General features: G+C 37.3%; 1 protein-coding gene across 1 annotated transcript; it reads left to right on the forward strand.

Annotated features, from left to right (window-relative positions):
* The first annotated feature begins 12,457 nt into the window (after positions 1-12,457).
* Positions 12,458-15,174, forward strand: LOC109374037 (tripartite motif-containing protein 43B-like). Its single transcript, XM_019628301.1, has 3 exons — positions 12,458-12,865; positions 13,496-13,568; positions 14,711-15,174. Exons 1-3 carry the CDS (start codon positions 12,458-12,460, stop codon positions 15,172-15,174), a joined length of 945 nt encoding a protein of 314 aa, XP_019483846.1.
* Positions 15,175-19,134: the final 3,960 nt, after the last annotated feature.

Here is a 19,134-nt window from a genome sequence, read left to right on the forward strand (position 1 = left end):
CTGATCTGCCTCGCCCGGGAAGAGCGCAATGATGGTGCCAACTTGGGCCAGTGAAGCAACGTCCTCCACAACTAGACTGAAGAACAAAAAATATATATATATATATATTAAAATGAAAGAGAAATGCCTTTAAAAAAAAGGCTTTAAAACAATAAGATGTCTCTATACATGTATTAGAGCAACCAAAATCCAAAACAGTGACAGCACCAAATACTGGTGAGGCTATAGAGACACAAGAACTCTCATTCATTGCTGGTGGGAATGCAAAATGGTACAGCTACTTTGGAAGGTAATTTGGCAGTTTCTTAAGAAACCTAAACATACTCATATAATCTAGCAATCATGCTCCTTGGTATTTACCCAAATGAACTGAAAATTTATTTGTGCAGAAAAAGCTGCTATAAGGGATATTAACAGCAGCCTTATTCATAATTGTCAAAATTTGGAAACAACCAAGATATCCTTAGGTAGGAAAATGGATAAACTGTGGTATATCCAGACAATAGAATATTATTCAGTGCCGAGAGTAAATGAGCAATCAAGCCAAGGAGAGACATGAAGGAAACTTAAATGCATTTTACTAAGTTAAAGAAAGCAATTTGAAAAGCCTACATATTTCACGAGTCCAACTATATAATATTTTGGAAAAGGTAAAGTGAGGAAGACAGTAAAAAGATCAGTGGTTGCCAAGGGTTGAGGTTGGACAGACTGATGAATCAGAAGATTTTTAGGGCAGTGGAACTATTATGTATACTCTAAAGGATACATGTCAGTATACATTTGTCAAAACTTATATAGCATGTACAACAGCAGGAGTGAACACTAATGGAAACTCTGAACCTTGGGTGATAATGATGTGTCAATGTGGATTCATCGATTGTAAAAATATGCCACTCTGGTGCAGAATGTGTCTGTGAGTGTGTGTATATTAATGGGATACAGGAGGTATATGGGAACTCTCTGTACTTTCTGCTCAATTTTGCTGTGAATCCAAACTTCTCTAAAAAAAAAATAAAGTGTATAAAAGAAAAGGACACTCACTCCATAGGGCCCTGAACCTTCTAAGGACAGTGCAGGTGGCCATGATTGAATATGCAGCTGTGGAACTAGAAATAGAAATGAGACAAGCCAAGGAGATCTTCCAGACTTGCATCCAACTGTGGTTTCTTCATGAGTTAGTTATCGAAGTTTGCACCTGAAATAAACGACTGATTTACAGTTTCTCTGGACCTTATACATGGGAATAAAGGCTTCACTAATGAATCATACTTTTTCTGCCTTTAAATGGCAAGGATTAAATGAGAATTACAGAGCATTCACAGTATTTGTTTGATTATTGTTACTGGTCTTTAAGACACAGTGAAAGTTTTACCACCTTCGCTTACTAGAAGAACTTAAACAGGTGGAATATCTGATAACCACTACATCCTCATATCATTCATCCAATTAGTTGGATAGAAAAGACAATTTTTTAAAAACCTAACATCTCTGGTATATGATCAGATCATGTCCCAAATACTCATGACTGTTCCTTGAACAGTTCCTTTAGGACTAACGCTGAGCCCACTCAGACACATTCTAACTAAGAAAAAAGTGGAAGTTATAGAAAATCGACTTTAGAAATGAGAAGTCAGTGGTTACCAGAGAGGAGGGAAGGAGGGGGGTGGTAGATGAGGGTAAAAGGGATCAAATATATGATGATGGAAGAAGAACTGACCCTGGATGGTGAACACACAATGTGATATATAGACGATGTATTACAGGATTGTACACCTGAAACCTATGTAACTTTACTAACAATTGTCACCCCAGTAGACTTTAATTTAAAAAAAAGAAAAAGAAATGAGAAGTGAAGTATTTGGAATCTGAATCTAAGAAGGAGGGGTTGATTGCTCTCTACCCAATTATTCTGAAAGACATGATGATGTGTTTAAAGCACCAGAAATGGAAATACAGTTGTGTTGTTGGTAGGTGACGCTTTTATGAGCCAGGCATTTTCCTAAATGTTTTACACTTATTATAACCCCATGATATAGATGAGAAAACTAAGAACACTGAGAGTTTATGTTACCCATCTAAATTATAATGATGACAAAATACAATATTAAAAAATAAGAGACTTTTAAAAAAATTCAAAAAACAAAACGAGATCTTATATATTATAATAGATATAATGTAGGAGAAATTAAAACTCAATGAAAGATGAGGAAAATAATATCGAAAGGTAGAATGATAACGTAAAAGGTTTTAAAATAGGTGCTATTGGTCAGGAAATGAGGAAACAATCTAACACAGACCAAGAGATTTTGACAAAGGGGATTCTGACAATATTATCAGCAAGGCGAAGGGGACCTACCAGGAGTTAAGGTACGCAAAGTCTCACAACAGTGGGAAGCTGAACCTGAAGGAGGCCAACAGTCTCTAGATGAAATGGACCAATTGCTGATGTGTTTGTGTAGCTTGAGAAGAGGTTTTTAGTTCAGGGTTTGAGGATAAAAAGAAACTTATAAACTGCAGGATGGGAAAATGTTATAAGAAAAAGGAAATGTAATCGCAGTACACCTCATAGCTCAGGTATTATTTTCATTTTATCTAGAAATAATAATTGATATGATAATTCATCTAACAAAGACAATGGAATCATGGTGAAAATGTGGGGAAGAGAAGTGTATACATGTGTATAGTAGGGGTGGTCGAGAAGTTAAAGAGCTAAATATTTTATTTTTTTGTAAAGTCAATAGACATTATTTATATTAAGAAGTATTGGAATAAGCATATTAAATATAACCATATTCAGTCTGACAAAGACCCTCTGGTGGAGATATAAAGTTCAAAGGAGACATATCTCTCCTCAGATGCTTACAGATATGAACAAATAAAAATATCAATAGATAATTGCCATTATGAAGAAACATGCAGGTATTTTAGGAGCTGGTAGGAAGAAGCACTTCTCTGCATTTTGTTTTCTGCTCTAATACACAAATATGACCTTTTTGACACCCATTGACAGAACGATCTGAGAAAAATGATCACACACATACACATGTACATTGTATCTACACTAACCAAAATTATTTTCAATGTTCTATTTTATTCTATTAAAAAAATTCCCAACTATTCTTAACACAAAATAATCAATTAGCATTACATTCATCTTTATTTAACTATAACCATCAGTTGTGAGAATTCTAACAATCAAATTTTCTTTTTTTGATATTAACCTCTTTGCATTTGTGAGCTTACTATAAAGAGTATCCACTGTTTAGAATACGAGATCAATATATTAGAAATCATATCAGACTTACTATACAATCAAAAAATTGAGAATACGCAAATCCTAAGTTAAAATGACAACCAGTGCCATCTAGTGTATATATATATTAAGATTTTTATTGGGGAATTGGGAGATGGGAACAGTGCTGGGGAATTGGGGAAAGGGGAACAGACAAGTTGCCGCCCTTTTGTTCTTCAGTCTAGTTGTGGAGGACGTTGCCTCACTGGCCCAAGTTGGCACCATCATTGCGCTCTTCCCGGGCGAGGCAGATCAGCCACCAGCTTCTGGACAGCCACTCACAGCGGCTGCTGGCCGCTCACGCTGGCTGCTGGCTACACATGGTAGCCCATGGCAACCCACTTCAGCAGTGGCTGCAGCCTAGGCCATCGCCGGAGACTCATGGCAGCCCAGCTCCAGGTGGAGCTGCTGTTCAGCATCTTAGCTGTAGAGGGCAGTGTCACTGGCCCTCATATGTGGGATCCGAACCAGGGCCCTCTGGTGTCCCAAGCCAACTCTTAACCACCGCGCCACTTGGCCGACCCCCATCTAGTATATTAAGATAAATGATTGGTGGTAATCAAATACCCTCTGCTAGACCATAGTGAGTATAGTATTTCCTCTGCGTTCTGTGTGTCACCAGTTACCTTTTCATAGCCATCACTGATTTCTGGATTGTTACTGGGCATTTTAAAGACCAAGGCTGCAACTTTAAATTCCTGAAAAAATATTACTTTTCACATTCTGCAACAAGGTTTCCCAGTTAAGTTTAAGTAGCATGCCAAATATAAAAACTACATTATATCTAGGATTTCCCATCCAGAAATTCGGTCTATTTTTACCAAATACATCATAAAATAACAGAAACTATCACACATATTAATTGATAAATTTCAAACAATTATAGGTATTAAAATTCTATAATTCCAGAGTAACCTGAAAGTAATCACATAATTTTTTATTAATGAGGCATATTTCATCTACTTGGAAAAGTCTTAAGTTTTCTGACGCTTAAATTCAAGTTCCCCTTTTATTTTTAAGGGAAAAAAATATAAATTCATTTACTGAGAACTCTTTACTCACCTGAAGATTCTATAATTGGTCTCATCTACACTGGTAAAAAATTCTGTCTAATCGGGTCAGGGGTTCTGTGTTCTCTGGACCAGACAGCAAGCTGTAACTTTCTGAGTTCTCCACTGTCCAGCAAACTCCAAATGCCTCGGAGTAAAACAAATCTCGCTTTTGGAAATCCTTTCTATCAGGATCCCGGAAGCCCCACCCTGATTAGGTTTCTGCAGTTCTCTAGGATACATATGCCTATCCATCACTGATTAGATTAACATCCTTCCTGCTTTCCATGAACGACTCAGTACAAACTCCCCCTAGTGCTGGTTTAGCCTTGTCATTGATTTTTATAACTAACACCCACATCACAAATTCATATCTGACTTTCAGGGTCCCGTGTTTTACTACAATTTCCTCTAGATTTGATTATACTTCAGTGTGGTATTTGAATATATATCCTTCCATTTTTTAATAATTTCTGCCCTTTCTTCACTATGATCTAAGCTATGGAGAGGTAAAAGACCCAGAGTGGCCAACACAGGTTTGAAAAAAAAGTACAGATCAAAGAACTGACACTACCTGAACTTGACTTACTATAAATCTACAGTAATCAAGACAGAATGATATTAATGAAAAAAATAGACAAATAGTTCAAAATAGAATAGAAAGCACAGAAATAGATCCACATACATATAGTCAACTGATCTTTGACAAAGGAATAAAGCCAATAAAATGGAGAAAATATGGTATTTTTCTCAAATGATGCTAGCAAAATACATATCCACATGCAAAAAAATAAAAGTAATCTAAACACAGATCTTACACCCTTCAGAAACGTGAACTCAAAATGGATTATAAACCTAAATATAAAACTATAAAACTCCTAGAAGATAACATAGGAGAAAATCTACATGAGCTTTGGGATAATGATGGCTTTTAAAAATACAATACCAATGGAATGATCCATAAAATAAGTAATTTATAGGCTGGATTGCGTTAAAATTAAAATTTCCTGCTCTGCAAAGGAACTGCCAGGAGAATGAGAAGACAAGCCAAAATTGGGGGAAATAATTGCAAATGAAATAACACTTAAAACTCAACAATAAGAACATGAATAATCCTCTTCAAAAATGACAGAAGGCCTAAACAGACACCTCACTGAAGAAGAGATACACGAAAATGAGCATATGAAAAGATGTTCAACATCATATGTCACCAGGGAATTACAAATTAAAACAACAATGTACCACTAAATAACTCTTAGAATGTTGAACATGGAAAACTGACAACCCCAAATGCTGGCTGTAGCTACATGTAGGATGTAGATCAACAGGAGCTCACCTTCATTGCTGGTGGGAATGTGAAATGGAATAGCCTCTTTGGAGGAGTTCAGCAATTTCTCCATGAGTGCTTTAGTTACAAAACTAAACATACAATCCAGCAATTATGTTTCTTGGCATTTACCCAAAGGAGTTGATAACTTGTGTCCACAAAGTATCTGCAAACAGATGTTTATAGCAGCTTTATTCATAATTGCCCAAAATTGGAAGCAATCAAGAAGTCCCTCAGTAGATGAATGGGTAAATAAACAGGTACATCAAGACAACAGAATATTACTCAATGATAAGCGGAATGAGCTATCAAGTCAGCAATAGACGTGAAGAAACCTTAAATGCATATCACTAAGTGAAAGATGCCAATCTGAAAAGACTTATGTTAATTAAAATTAGCATAAATGGATTAAATTTACCATTAAGAAATAATATATTTTCGTATTGGACAAACAAGAATAAAATGGTGACGTATATTTAGCAGAAACACTACTACATAACAATAGGAGAAGTTTAAAAATAAAACAATAGAAAATGCTAAGTGAAAGAAAACTAACATTTCTGGTGTGCTCTCAGGCAAAATATTAAGTGGAAAAATCTAGTGTGCTTTGGAGGGACAATAAACAATAAAAAATTTTCAATTTAATAATATATACCAAATCGAAGCATGCAAGACAACTGACAGCCTCAGAATTAACATAAGAAATTGATAGAAAAATTGCAGGTAACTGACATATCCATGTTTATATTAAGCAATATCTCAATTATAGATAAGTCAAGCACACAAAATAATCAGCAAAGACATCAGGGACTCTACTCAGTTAAAAAGATTAAGCTTATTAATAGATATCAAATCTCATAAAGTAGTCCCCCTTCTCTGTGGTTTCTATTTCCCAGGTTTCAATTTACCTCTGGTCAACTGTGCTCTGAAAATATTAAATGGAAAATTCCAGAAATAACTAATTCATAAGTTTAAGTTACATGCCATTCTGAGCGGTGTGATGAAATCTCACACATTCCAACTCCATCTCACCCAGGACATAAATCCCTTTGTCCAGTGTTTCCACACTGTATTCACGACCTGCCCATTAGTCACTCGCTTAGTAGCCATCTGGGTTATCAGATCAGCTGTCTCAGCATCGCAGTGCCTGTGTTCAAGTAGCCTTTATTTTACTTCATGGCTTCAAAGCACAAGAGTACAATGTACAAGAGTACATTGTGCACAAAGCACAACGGTTTCAATGCTGGCAATTCAGATATGCCAAAAAGAAACTATAAAGTGCTTCTGTTAAGGAAAAGTTATGTATATACAGGGAAAAAAACAGTAAATATAGGTAGGGATTCGGTACTGAGGTTTCAGGCATCCACTAGAGGTCTTATAACATGTCCTCTATGGATAAGGGAGGACTACTGTAGTTACAAAACACATTATTCTCAAACATGTATGTTGATCATTTTCTAGGACCTTCAGAACGTCTAAAATAATGCAACATATAGTAATAAAAGCATTTAGAGTGTTATGAGTAAAAGAGAATTTTTACAATCGAGAATGTGTATGCTTAAGAGACCAATGCCAATGCCAATGAGAACTTCTTAGAAGCATTCTCTTTAAAATCAGAGATAAGAGCAAGGACAGTCACTATTACTGCTTCTGTACAATATTATACTGGAGGTCCTAGCTGGCACAATTTCTAAATATGGTGGCGGGGAAGAAGAGAGAAGGAAAGAAATCAGAGGGTTGGAGAGAAGAAAATAATACTGTTCCTATGATGATATCGGTAGGGAACAATTATAGAAAAAATAAACTATATACCAACAAATCATTGGAAAAATTAGGAAAGGAGTAGAATATTGTATTCAAGATTGAAACACTCTGAAAACTACAAAACCCTGAATATTCCGGCCCCTTCTTACCTCATCCCGCTTCTGTGTGTGACTCCCTCCAGATCCGGTGGCTTCTTTTAGTCACTTAAACTTATCACACTCTTTCCCACCTCAGGATCCCCACCCAACCACACCCTAATTACCCACAAGTCTGTCTTCAAAGGCTACTTCCTTACACTAGTCTAAGGTTACATCTCATTATATATTCCCTTAGTTCTGCCCCCCCCCCATCCCCTCCTTTTTTCCTTCATAGCATTAACCCAAATTGTAACTAAAACCCCTGGATCTATTTGTTCAATGCCTTGCTCCCTGACTATAGCCTTCAGGAGGGTAAGACTGGTGTCTGTCTTGACCATGGCTGCTCCCCAGTATCTAAGACAAATTGTTCATAAATAAGCAATGAAATAATCCAAGAATGCCTGCAAATGTGTTATTCCCAGAATTGAAAACATGTTTATACATTAAAAGGCAGAACATCTTAAATCACAGTGACAATATTCCCAAATCAAAATATCATTCTCTAGTAGATATGGATTTAGATTAATCCACTAGAGTGACTTCAGGGAATCCTATGTCAATTTACAGCAATGGCATTTTAATCTCATTCTTAGCTTTCCATTTTTGCATGATTTCTACTGATTGCTCTCTCCAGTTACTAGCTAAATAAAAGTGTTATTACTAATTTATGTTAAAACCCTCTAGTTCAGGATTTTTCAGCATCAGAGCTATTGGTATTTGGGATGGGATAATTCTTTCTTGAGGCAGACTCCTCTTTGTCTTGTAGGCTGTTTAGCAGAATCCATGGTCTTTACACTAAATGCCAGTAGTAACTTCCAGTTGTGACAACCAAAAATGTTTCCAGACATCAACAAATGTCCCCTTAAAGAAAAAAGAATCTCTCCTAGTTGAAACTACTGCCCCAATTACTAAAACAAAATAAATATGAGACATAAATAAGATCCTTAAAATAGTTTAGATGTGCTAACTGGTTCTTAAAGTCATACAATTAAAAGATATAAAGCAACAGCACATAAAATAGTCAGTAGAAAACTTGCTTGTACAAATGTAAGCATAATAGCAAGTAAGTGATAATATGAAAAAAAAGACAATCAAATTATAGTCCAGCCTGCATTTCCTAGGAAAAATACATATTTTGATATACTGGGGGTGACAAAAAATGTATACAAATGGACACTGTGGTCAGTGTTGCTCAAGCAGTAGCTCACCATTATCAGAAGTGTCTGGATGCTGATGGTAACCACTCTGAGCACCTCTTGTAATTGCAGAAGTCAAACGTGACTTGTATTCATCTTTTGTTATTGGTATATATTATTATTACAATTTTGATAGTTTTTTTCTTTCTAAAAATGTGTATACATGTTTTTGGCACCCTCTGTATATATAGAACTACAAATAGGTGTTTGAAGATAGAATGTGAGGAGGAAATAATAGCATCTACGCTGCTCTTACCTGGTGTTTAAAGAATGATGTTACTACAAATTTACTGAGAAAGGATATCAATTTATTCTGATCTTGAATTGAGGCATTGTTTCCTTCACTCCATAGAAGCTTCCCTGGACCACTCTAGCTCTCTAGAAATGGTGTCGATCTTCCAAGCTCAAGGCTACAAAAATAACATGAATCTTTCTTGATCATCCTGTTTTGATTCTTGCAGGTTGCTTCCTTTCTGTAAATGTGATTTTTCTTCTTAATAGGATTACGCTAATGCAGTCAGTTGTGAGTGTTTCCCAGACATCTTTGGAGATGGACCACAGGTGAGATGAGACAACTCACAAAGGAAGAATTCCAAGTGGCTGGGGAAAAAGAAGCACAGCATGAATAAATAATCTTATTTCCTAAGATTGGATTGAGGGAAACTATTTCCACTGATCTCCTTTCAGCATCATAATTACATGGGCCTCCTCTTCCAGCATTTCTTAGACTTATTGCCTATCTTTTCACAAAGATATTCTCTATCTGATTTTCTCAAGTATGAAAAAAATGAATTTAAGGTCCCTCTTTAAAACAAGGGTATGCTTGTAGATTTCAGAGCCCCCAAAAGTTTGAAAAGTGTAGAAGTCTCAAAAGCATTCTGGGGCCTGCCGAGTGGCGCATTGGTTAAGAGCTGGCTTGGGACGCCAGCTCTGAGAAGCAGGGCCCCGGTTCGGATCCCACATGGGGGCCAGTGACACTGTCCTCTACAGCTAGGATGGTGAACAACAGCTCGACTTGGAGCTGGGATGCCATGAGTCGCAGGCGGCAGCGTAGGCTGCAGCCCCTGCTGCAGTGGGCTGCCATAAGCTACCGTGTGTGGCTGGCAGCCAGCGTGAGCAGCTGGCAGCTGGTGTGAGTTTCCAAGAGCCGCAGTGAGCAGCCGCCCAGAGGCCGGCGACCTATCTGCCTCACCTGGGAAGAGAGCAGTGATGGTGCCAACATGGGCCAGTGAAGCGACGTGCTCCACAACTAGACTGAAGAACAAATAAATAAATAAATAAATAAATAAAAAGCATTCTGTATTAGGTGACCAGAATGGTGTGCCAAACATGTTCTTACATTAAACTCTCACCTTAAAATGACAAAAGTTAATCAATCAGTAAAAGGATGTACTTACTCCATAAGTGAACATATTTAAACAAACCTCAGGAAACATATGTCCATTTTTCGACATTTGCTAAAATCACTAACTGATGAAATAATCCTTCCTACCTTTTTGTAAATTAAATAAAAGTTTATGATGCCCAGAAATTTAGAAGCAAAAGCACCATATGAGAGCTGGTTCGTTGTAAAATCAGTGGCTCTTGATGAGATGATGTTTGTAGAGGTTTATCTAGGGAAATTAGCTCAAGTGTTAAAATAATACTTTTCTCTGGTTTGAAGAAATCTAATCATTTTTAACAATTATCTGAAGACCTTTGAAATATAATCAATTGGAATAAATGGGTGTGATCTTCAGAGGCTCAATATAAAGAGATTCAGGGAGGCCTTTGAACTTTCTTTGCTCGGCCTGCTCCAAACTCTTTGGAGTATACTTTCTTTTCTAATAATGGCCCTTGAGCCATTCTCTACTGTTTGGACCCGCTTCTGTTTCTTTGAAATGTATTTTTTCTTCTAATAAACTACTTTTTCTGCATCTTTACCTTTCTAGTCCATGTCTCCATTCTTCGGTTCCACGAGACTACGATCCTGGTACACACATACAATCACACATCAAAAAATCCTGTTTCACAATGTTCCCTTGTCCCAATTCCCTAAAACTGCTCCCTTCCCCAACTCCCCAATAAAATTCAAAGAGAGAGAGAAAGAGAGAGAGAGAGAGAGAGAGAGAGAGAGAGAGAGAGAGAGAGAGAGACAGGTATTCAGGGAGCCAAACTCATTCTTCTCCAGAACAAAGATGAGTGTGTTTGGAGCTCATCTGGCTGAAGAGACTTCTGAAAGCTACCACCCTTGGAAGGCTTGATCCCTGAGCTGACTTCTTTGTGTTATTACTTCTACAGCAAGCACTGGAGAGATCTTGGATATATGCTTCCTAGGTAAATACAGAATTGAACACAAAGGAGTTCCTGTAACTTTCCTAAAGGAAAACAAAAACATTTCCTAATTTTAATTTATCCGCGAACTGAGGCTGTTCCTATGAAATGACATTGTTTGCCAACTTAGTGAAAATAGTTCCATTCTTGTTTTGGCGTCCTATGGGCATGTGTGTTGGAATCAATATAATGATTAATTTTAGTTCTTTAATTTTATGTATCCCATAGTTGTTCCTATGTATTATAAGAACTCACAAGGCAGTGTCCAGATATCTTGCATTTTTGTATTTGGTGTAGATTTAAAAACATTTTTCAAGGAATATTTCATCCTATATACATTAGAGTCTATTTTAACAGTGGTACATACCTGTACACACAAGAGAGGTCACAGTCTATAATATATAACTAGGTAACACATCAGTGATTTGAGGAAAATATTGTTTTAAAGTGAAGAAAATGTCTCTTAAGAAAACAAGATTTCTGACTTAAATTTTAAAGAAGCTAGGAAATGATTGGGCCAGCAGAAATGTGACAATGGTGAGCATACAGAAATATAAGAAGTTAGAAAGACTGCTGTATATTTAACTAGTATGGACATAAGGACCCAACTTTTAGCAAATTACGCTGTAAAATGCATGATTTCTTTTTTTGGTGCTGATTTTTATTATTGTATCCAAGTTACATCTTATCACAATATGAAGGGGGTGTTTGATAATCATTTATAAGACTTGGAAGATGCAGCCATTTTCTTTCATTTTTAGTGTCTTTGATTAGAGTGGTATAGATAGTACAGAGAGGGTGACAAATTCAACAGATCAGTGTATTGATTTCAGTGGATTCTAGATAGAATCTGATCCAATTTGACAATGTTTAGTTTCCTCTTCATTTATTCTTAAAGTATTCACAATGTTTTGTAAAAAAAATGTTTTGGGATGTGGATTCTGATTGAGGTGAAAAAGGACACCCAGAGGAAAATCCCTAACAGTTACATGAAATAAGGAAAATTGAAGCTTTTCAAATATCCTTTGCTAAATCAATGACTAGCACTGAGTCTTATGGATTTCCAGAGCATGCAATACCCACTTCCTAGAGCTATAATTGTATTAAACTCCTGAAACTCAAGCTATGTTGTAGGAGACCGTAAGACCTCTACAAAAAGAGGGTGGGGAAAGAGGTGGATAGTGTTGGTTCAAAGCCCAGTTCTCTACAGATCTTGAAGACTCTCCTTGGTCTATGTTTTCCATTTGTGTCACGTGAACAATCAAGCCTATTCTGCTCCAGACACAATGTTATTGAATCACAACCTGAATCAAATTTTACTTAGACCTTTGTGTATCCAGGGCAGAGGAATAAATGCCTGATTTTCTTCCCTCAGGAAAATGAACTCAGACATCTCACAAGACTTTCATAAAGAATTCACCTGTCTTATCTGCCTGAATTACCTGATAGACCCAGTCACTGTGAGCTGTGGGCACAGCTTCTGTTTGTCGTGTCTCTGTGTTTCCTGGGAGAAAGCAGAGAGCACTAATTGCCCTCTGTGCAGGGAACCAGCACAGAAGACAAACTTCAAAACCAATATTCTCCTGAAAAATCTGGTGTCCATTGCCAGAAAAGGCAGTCTCCAGGAATTCCTGAGCTCTGCGGAACATATGTGTGGTTTACACAAGGAGCCAAAGCAGGTCTTCTGTGAAGACGACAGTAGCCTGCTCTGCATGCTCTGCTCTAGCTCTCAGGAGCACGAGGCTCACAGACACTGCACCATTGAAGAGGCTGCTGAGGAATCCCGGGTAGGTGATGCCTCTGAGAGCACTTTGAAAGCTGGGGAAGAGTACAGCAAAGAGATGATGATGAAATCCTCTCTTTACTGAGTGTTAAGTACCAATCTAAGTATCAGTGATGAAGCTGTGAGGAAAATGCATTGTTATACCTGCTTTCATGGAGCTTGCATCCAATGGGAGGGTGATTAAGTTAATGGTCATTATTATTCTGATGATAAAGCATCATGCTCAAGGCACCATAAAACCCTCCTTTAGAGAAAGAGTCTCTGGTATAAAAACTACAAATGCCAAAAAATTTTCTATGGGGTACATACTGGACAAAGAAGTAGGATAAAGTACATTGGAATTAGCATGGGACAAGTATCACTCATTCCAAATTCTAATGAAAGATTCCTCATTATCTTAGAAGTAGCCATGCTGTGTAAAATTCTGATCAGTTTCCTTAGAAAAATGAATATGTTGCATTGTGTGGTTCCACAGGCTGAAATCTCCTAAAACTGATCATTAGTAAAGACAAACAGGGAAACATGATGAATCTTACACACTACCTAAAGTACTTTTTTAAAATATCCATCATTTGAGGTCTGAAACCTAAACCTATTTGCTTCTCTGGTGCTAAAATTCACAGTTCTCTTACAGGTGAAGCTCTCAAACCAAATGAGATCCTTATGGGGAAACATTCAAGAAATCCAAAGAAATCTCAATAAAGATGGTGAAATATCTATCTCTTGGATGGTAAGTATAAGACAGTAATTCCTTCTGAATTAGTTTACACAGACATGCCAGAAAAATGAATTGTGGCCAGCAATTTAAGAAATGTGCCTGTAATGGTAAAAACTGATGCTGTGGGTGCTAGAGAGTAACATTAGTTTAAGTAGGAGAAAATGTAACATGTTAAAAAAGAAAACTGAGGAAAATAAGAAAAAAAGACAGATTGGAGAGAGAGTGAATCCATAATTATTGGGAGAGAATATGCAATAGAATGAAGATTAATGTCCTTCAAAACAATATGGGAAGGGCCGGCTGAATGGCTCAGTTGGTTAAGAGCTTGCCCAAGAGTGCGAGCTCTGAGCAACAAGGTCACCAGTTCGATTGCCACATGGGCCAGTGACGCTGCGCCCAAGCTGAGCTGCCACTGAGCAGGATGGCTCAGCTGGTGAGAGCACGTGCTCCTAACACCAAGGCTGCTGGTTTGACTGGTGGGCTATGCCCACTGGCAACTAAAGACTGAACTCAGCACCTTGATCTGAGCTGCAGCCCAGGTGGCTCAGGAGATAGAGCACACACTCTTAACAGCAAGGCTGCCAGTTCAATTCCCACATAGGATGGTGGCTATGCCCACCCGCAACTTGAACACAGCACCTTGAGCTGAGTGGCATGACTGGACCTGGAGCTGAGCTTGCTGTGCCCTCCACAACTAAGATTGTTCAGTGTCAATTTGTTTAGTTAACTAGAATGTCACTTTATCTTGGTAAAGTGATCACAGTTTATTTGATCTAAGGTATAATTTTTCCCCCCTGAGAAGGGGTGGTGGAGGTAAATTATATTGCTATGGACTGGGAGGCACTGCACAGGTGTCCAGCTTTTCAGGTGTCAAGAAAATAACCAGCCACATGTAGACATGACGTCCCTCTCCTTTATGATTTCTGAATATTTAGGAAGTGTCTTCCATTGTAATTAGGTATTTGTTCAGGAGACATGCTGGCATCATTTGAATTCCATATTTTTTAGTCAGAACTGCCCTTCTAATTTTGGAATTTTTTTTCCCAGTGAAACACTAAGGAGACCCTTTCTCTCATATACAATTTAATTTTTAACATTGATTTTGACTGGAATATTTTCTTCTCTCCACAGTGGAAATTCTCTACACTAATGAAATTACCAATCACAATATCAGGCTGTTTGATGATATGAGAGGTTTGAGGTTTATGGGTGACAGTCTACTATATGCATCTCTGGATCCTGGACCATCTAACTATTATGCTGCATGGGGAGCCCAGGTCTTCACCTCTGGCAAACATTATTGGGAGCTGCATGTGGACGACTCTTGGGACTGGGCTGTAGGGGTCTGTAAGGAGTCCCATCTAAGGAAGAATGGCACTCTGATTGGGTCTCAGGACACACTCCTTCTTTTATGTGTGAAGGAGGATAACGGTTACACTCTGTGGACCACTGCCCCAATGACTCGTCAGTTCATAGAGAAACCTCTGGGCAGGGTTGGTGTGTTTCTTGATGCTGACAGGGGAAGTTTGAGTTTTGTGGATGTTGCGAAGTGTTCTCTCATAGAGCATTCCTGCATTAAGCCTTCCCCTCTTTAGAGGTATCTAGATGATATATTGAATTTCCCTTTCAGGCCATTCATTTCCACTGGCCAGACATGATTAGAGCTGAGTTAGGAACCTGACTTTCTGCCTGGGATCTCCATATCTGAGGGAGCCTCCTCAGTTGAAGCAAATCAATGATAACTTATTGTCTTTTATGCTTCTACTTTAATGTAATCTCCTTTTCTTATTCAATATGATGATAGTGTGAAATACAAAATTTTGTTGGTTCCATTTTCTTGACATTAAAATCATAATCATATGTTGTGGCTCATTATCTAAAATATATGCTGTGGTTGCTTACCTGTTTTGCGGGCTTGCTGAAGTCACCAAAATAGATATGACTGCAATTCCTGTTTCATGGTCTGAATGCAGGAACACACGGTTTGCTAATCATGGACAGACCTGGTTATCTATCATGACCATGTCAGTCTGCAACTTTCTTCTCCCTCCTCTTGGTAGTCTATAGTGCAAGTCAACTCACCCTCAGGGGAAAAAAAAAACGAAGTGACAAGGAAGTTTCCACTGACCTAGGCTAGACCTGTTTTAGAGAACACAGAATAGCTGGTCCTTTTCTTTTACTATAGAATAAATGACAAGAGATAAAGAGAGGAAGTGTCTCTAGCTTTCACTGTGTTCTCAGCAGCTCACACATTAGCTAGGATACCAGGTACACTAAACAAATCTTTGAAGGAATAAATTAATAAATGGATGAGACAATTACCTTACTTGAAAGGCATTTGCTATAAAAGTTAGGACATAAATTCAAAAGTTTAAATTTTCAGGATTTGAAGGCTGGTGTGAAAAAGTGATTGAATTACACAAGCTGAGTTTAAACCCCACTGATTTTTCACCAGTGTGAGAAAATGGTATCTTTTAGTGGGAGGCAGAAAGTATATAGTCTCTATTAACATAGAGACTAGGTGTGTGTGTGTGTGTGTGTGTGTGTGTGTGTGTGTGTTTACAATCATGGCTGTCTTACATTGTTAATTAAAGATCATTGCCCAGGATCTGAGCAAGGAGATGGAAGGACAGATAAACAACATGCAGACATAAACTCCCTACTGTCTGTCCCCATTTCACCATCATACAGTATTGCCTTGGTTTTTGTTTTAATTGTTCTTGCCTCACACTGAATTGTAAATTCACCATTGTATTTCCTCCAAATATATTTCCTGAATATATTGTTAAAATTAATGCTGATTAATTAAATCAAGATGGTTTCTTAAACTAGAAAATGAGACTCAAGCTTAGCAGACATTGTGATCTACCATACATAGGAATGAGTGTTGGCTGTATGTCCTGTAAGGAAGAGGTCACTTTGTCAGTGTCTTCATTTGTCAATACTAGTAATAAGAATTTACATTTATGGAGAATTTACCATGTGGGTTTCTTATAAATGTGTTCTACTTACATAGAAAACCTTAATCCATTATTTCTGATGAACAAACGGAGCCATGATTAATTCAGTGATTTGAATTAAGTCTCCAGTGTCTGTGTGCTTCCCTTTGTTATGTGCTGCCTCTCAAAAATACACGGCTCTAAGGTGAAATGATGTAAGAAATGGACCAACCTCCCGATGACTGTTGGTGAGAGTCAGATTACCTAATGCAAGGAATGAGTATTCTAGGACCTGACACAGAGTAAATCCTAAAAAAAAAAGTGTACTGCCAATATTAAAAAATATATATTATTCCATGTCCCTTGGGAAGGTCTGAGACAAGGGCCAACAGGGGCCCTAGCAGGGCCCTCCCTGAGGCTCGGGGAGGTGAGTTCCCAGAGAACGGGCTCCACACGAGGGCAGACTGGGAAGGAGATGCTGTGGATCCCACCCTTGGGCAGGGCCTTGGTGGATGCGTCCTCAGCCAGAGCTTGGAAAAGACTCACGACCAGCTGAGGTGAGGTACCCCGCCCGGGGACCTCATAAACCAATTCAGACTACTCTACCCCATCCTAAAATTATATATATATATATATATATATATATATATATATATATATATATATATATATATATTTAATATTAGTGCAGAAATGATCATATCAACTTTGGTTTTCTAGGCATTTCCCTCACTCCAATGGCTTATCTAGACTTTCCGTCTGTCAGCAACTACCCCAAATCATCTCCTTTCTTATTCTCAGTAGATGGTTAGTAGAACTCAATAAAATGAAGTCCATGTAGTCCCTTACATTCATGCTCAGACGCCTTTATTCCAAACCATATCAGTAACCATCATCACTGCCTTTCGATTATTGGCAAAATAATAATAATAATAATAATAATAATAATAATAATAATAAATAAGCAACAAAGTTAATTTATATTTTTCATAGAGTAAACATTTATGAAATGCCTTTATTGTGCTTGGAATTAATTGTTATGCCCTAGATATATACAGTCCCTGTTATTCCCTTTCTCACATAAGATTTTAAGAGACAGACATTAAACAGATAATTACAGTACTAAAGTTTTGTGGCATTAGTAAATTAACTACTTGATTTACAAAGAAGAGGGGAAGAAAAGGGGTTAATCATATTAATTGGGTTTAGAATTAATGTATTTCAATGAAACTGAATATCTACATAACTGACTGATGCTTGTTATTTACCTGTCTAATAGAGACCAAAACAGATGGAATTTCATCTCTGGTTATTAGGGCCTATCACTATGATTTCTCATATTTCAATTTATGCACTGTCTACTATATTTACTTGAGTAAATCAGATCTTTCTGGGTTTTTAAAAAATTGTTTTGGAGCTATTCATAAAGACATCAAACTCAAATACCAAATAGTGAAATTTTCAAATAATTTAAATTCAATTTATAGCCAATCCAAAATATATTCAAATGCCAAAATAAGTTCCAGGTGAAATATACAGTTAAATGTGAAGAATATAACAATAAAATCAGAAGAAAACGAAGGTGTGGTCTAACAAGTTTAGATGAATTAGGACCTACTAAACCTAAAAATTGGGGAAATCACAAGGTAAATGATCTATAAACAAAAGAAAACAGGGAAAAGTATTTGCAATGGATATAACAAAATGTTATCATAACTAACTTAAAGGCTCTTTTAAATCAATAAGTTTAATATTAATAATTAATCTCCACCTTCCTCCTCTAGGTGTGTGTGTGTGCGTGTGTGTGTGTGTGTGTGTGTGTGTGTGTGTGTGTGTGTGTGTTCAGGTTAGGAGAAAAAGAAAATAAAAGGAGTGAGGATGATAAGGACATAAAAACAAGCCACAAGTAAGTATAGAATGAAAATGCATACTGTTAAGACTGTTATCCTTAACTTAATGTTCAGCCACAACCTTAAGATAGAAATAAATGTGTTACTCAAGAGAAGGAAAAAAAAAACAATAGGGCAATTTGATGGCAGGCTTAGATGGGCAAGTGAAGGGGATTATTGAAAAAGAATAAATTAGGAGATTGTGAGAAGCATGTAATAGAAAGAATTAATCTCTATAATGTGTTGACCTAGAGTCGAAAGGGCCACTATACTAAGTAGACACCTCTCAGTCTGATACATTTCATCAAAAGTGTTTTGGGTGGCTGAGTGGCTCAGTTGGTTAAGAGCTCGCTCAAGAGTATGAGATCTGAGCAACAGGGTCGCCAGTTCGATTCCCGGCCTGAGCTGAGCTGTCAACAGGTGGAAGGATGGCTCAGCTAAAAAAAAGTGTTTTGATTCTTACTTGTTTTTCATAGTTATGTCAGGTTTAGACAATACTTCAGAGAAGTTCATTAGCCCACTATAAATTTTTTATCTATGAATTCATTGTAATCTGTAATTTGGAAATTTTTCGAAATCACTACAACTAATTTGTGCTTCAGAATATTGATCTAATGATCCACAACATTTTTAGTTTTATACCTATAACTCAGTCCCCATAAATGGTGCTGCTATTGAGTAGTAAATTTATCTTCAAAGTAATTCAAACCCTGTTTTGTGAAATGTC

Source organism: Hipposideros armiger, unplaced genomic scaffold, assembly GCF_001890085.2.
Source record: "Hipposideros armiger isolate ML-2016 unplaced genomic scaffold, ASM189008v1 scaffold_780, whole genome shotgun sequence".
NCBI classification, from domain to species: Eukaryota; Metazoa; Chordata; class Mammalia; order Chiroptera; family Hipposideridae; genus Hipposideros; species Hipposideros armiger.

Bases quoted from the DNA above. Each gene is read 5' to 3' on its own strand.
- LOC109374037 (XM_019628301.1), top strand. From the start codon at position 12,458: ATGAACTCAGACATCTCACAAGACTTTCATAAAGAATTCACCTGTCTT. The intron at 12,866-13,495 runs GTAGGTGATGCC...GTTCTCTTACAG, and splicing joins AGGCTGCTGAGGAATCCCGG to GTGAAGCTCTCAAACCAAAT. The intron at 13,569-14,710 runs GTGAAATATCTA...TTCTCTCCACAG, and splicing joins AAGAAATCTCAATAAAGATG to TGGAAATTCTCTACACTAAT.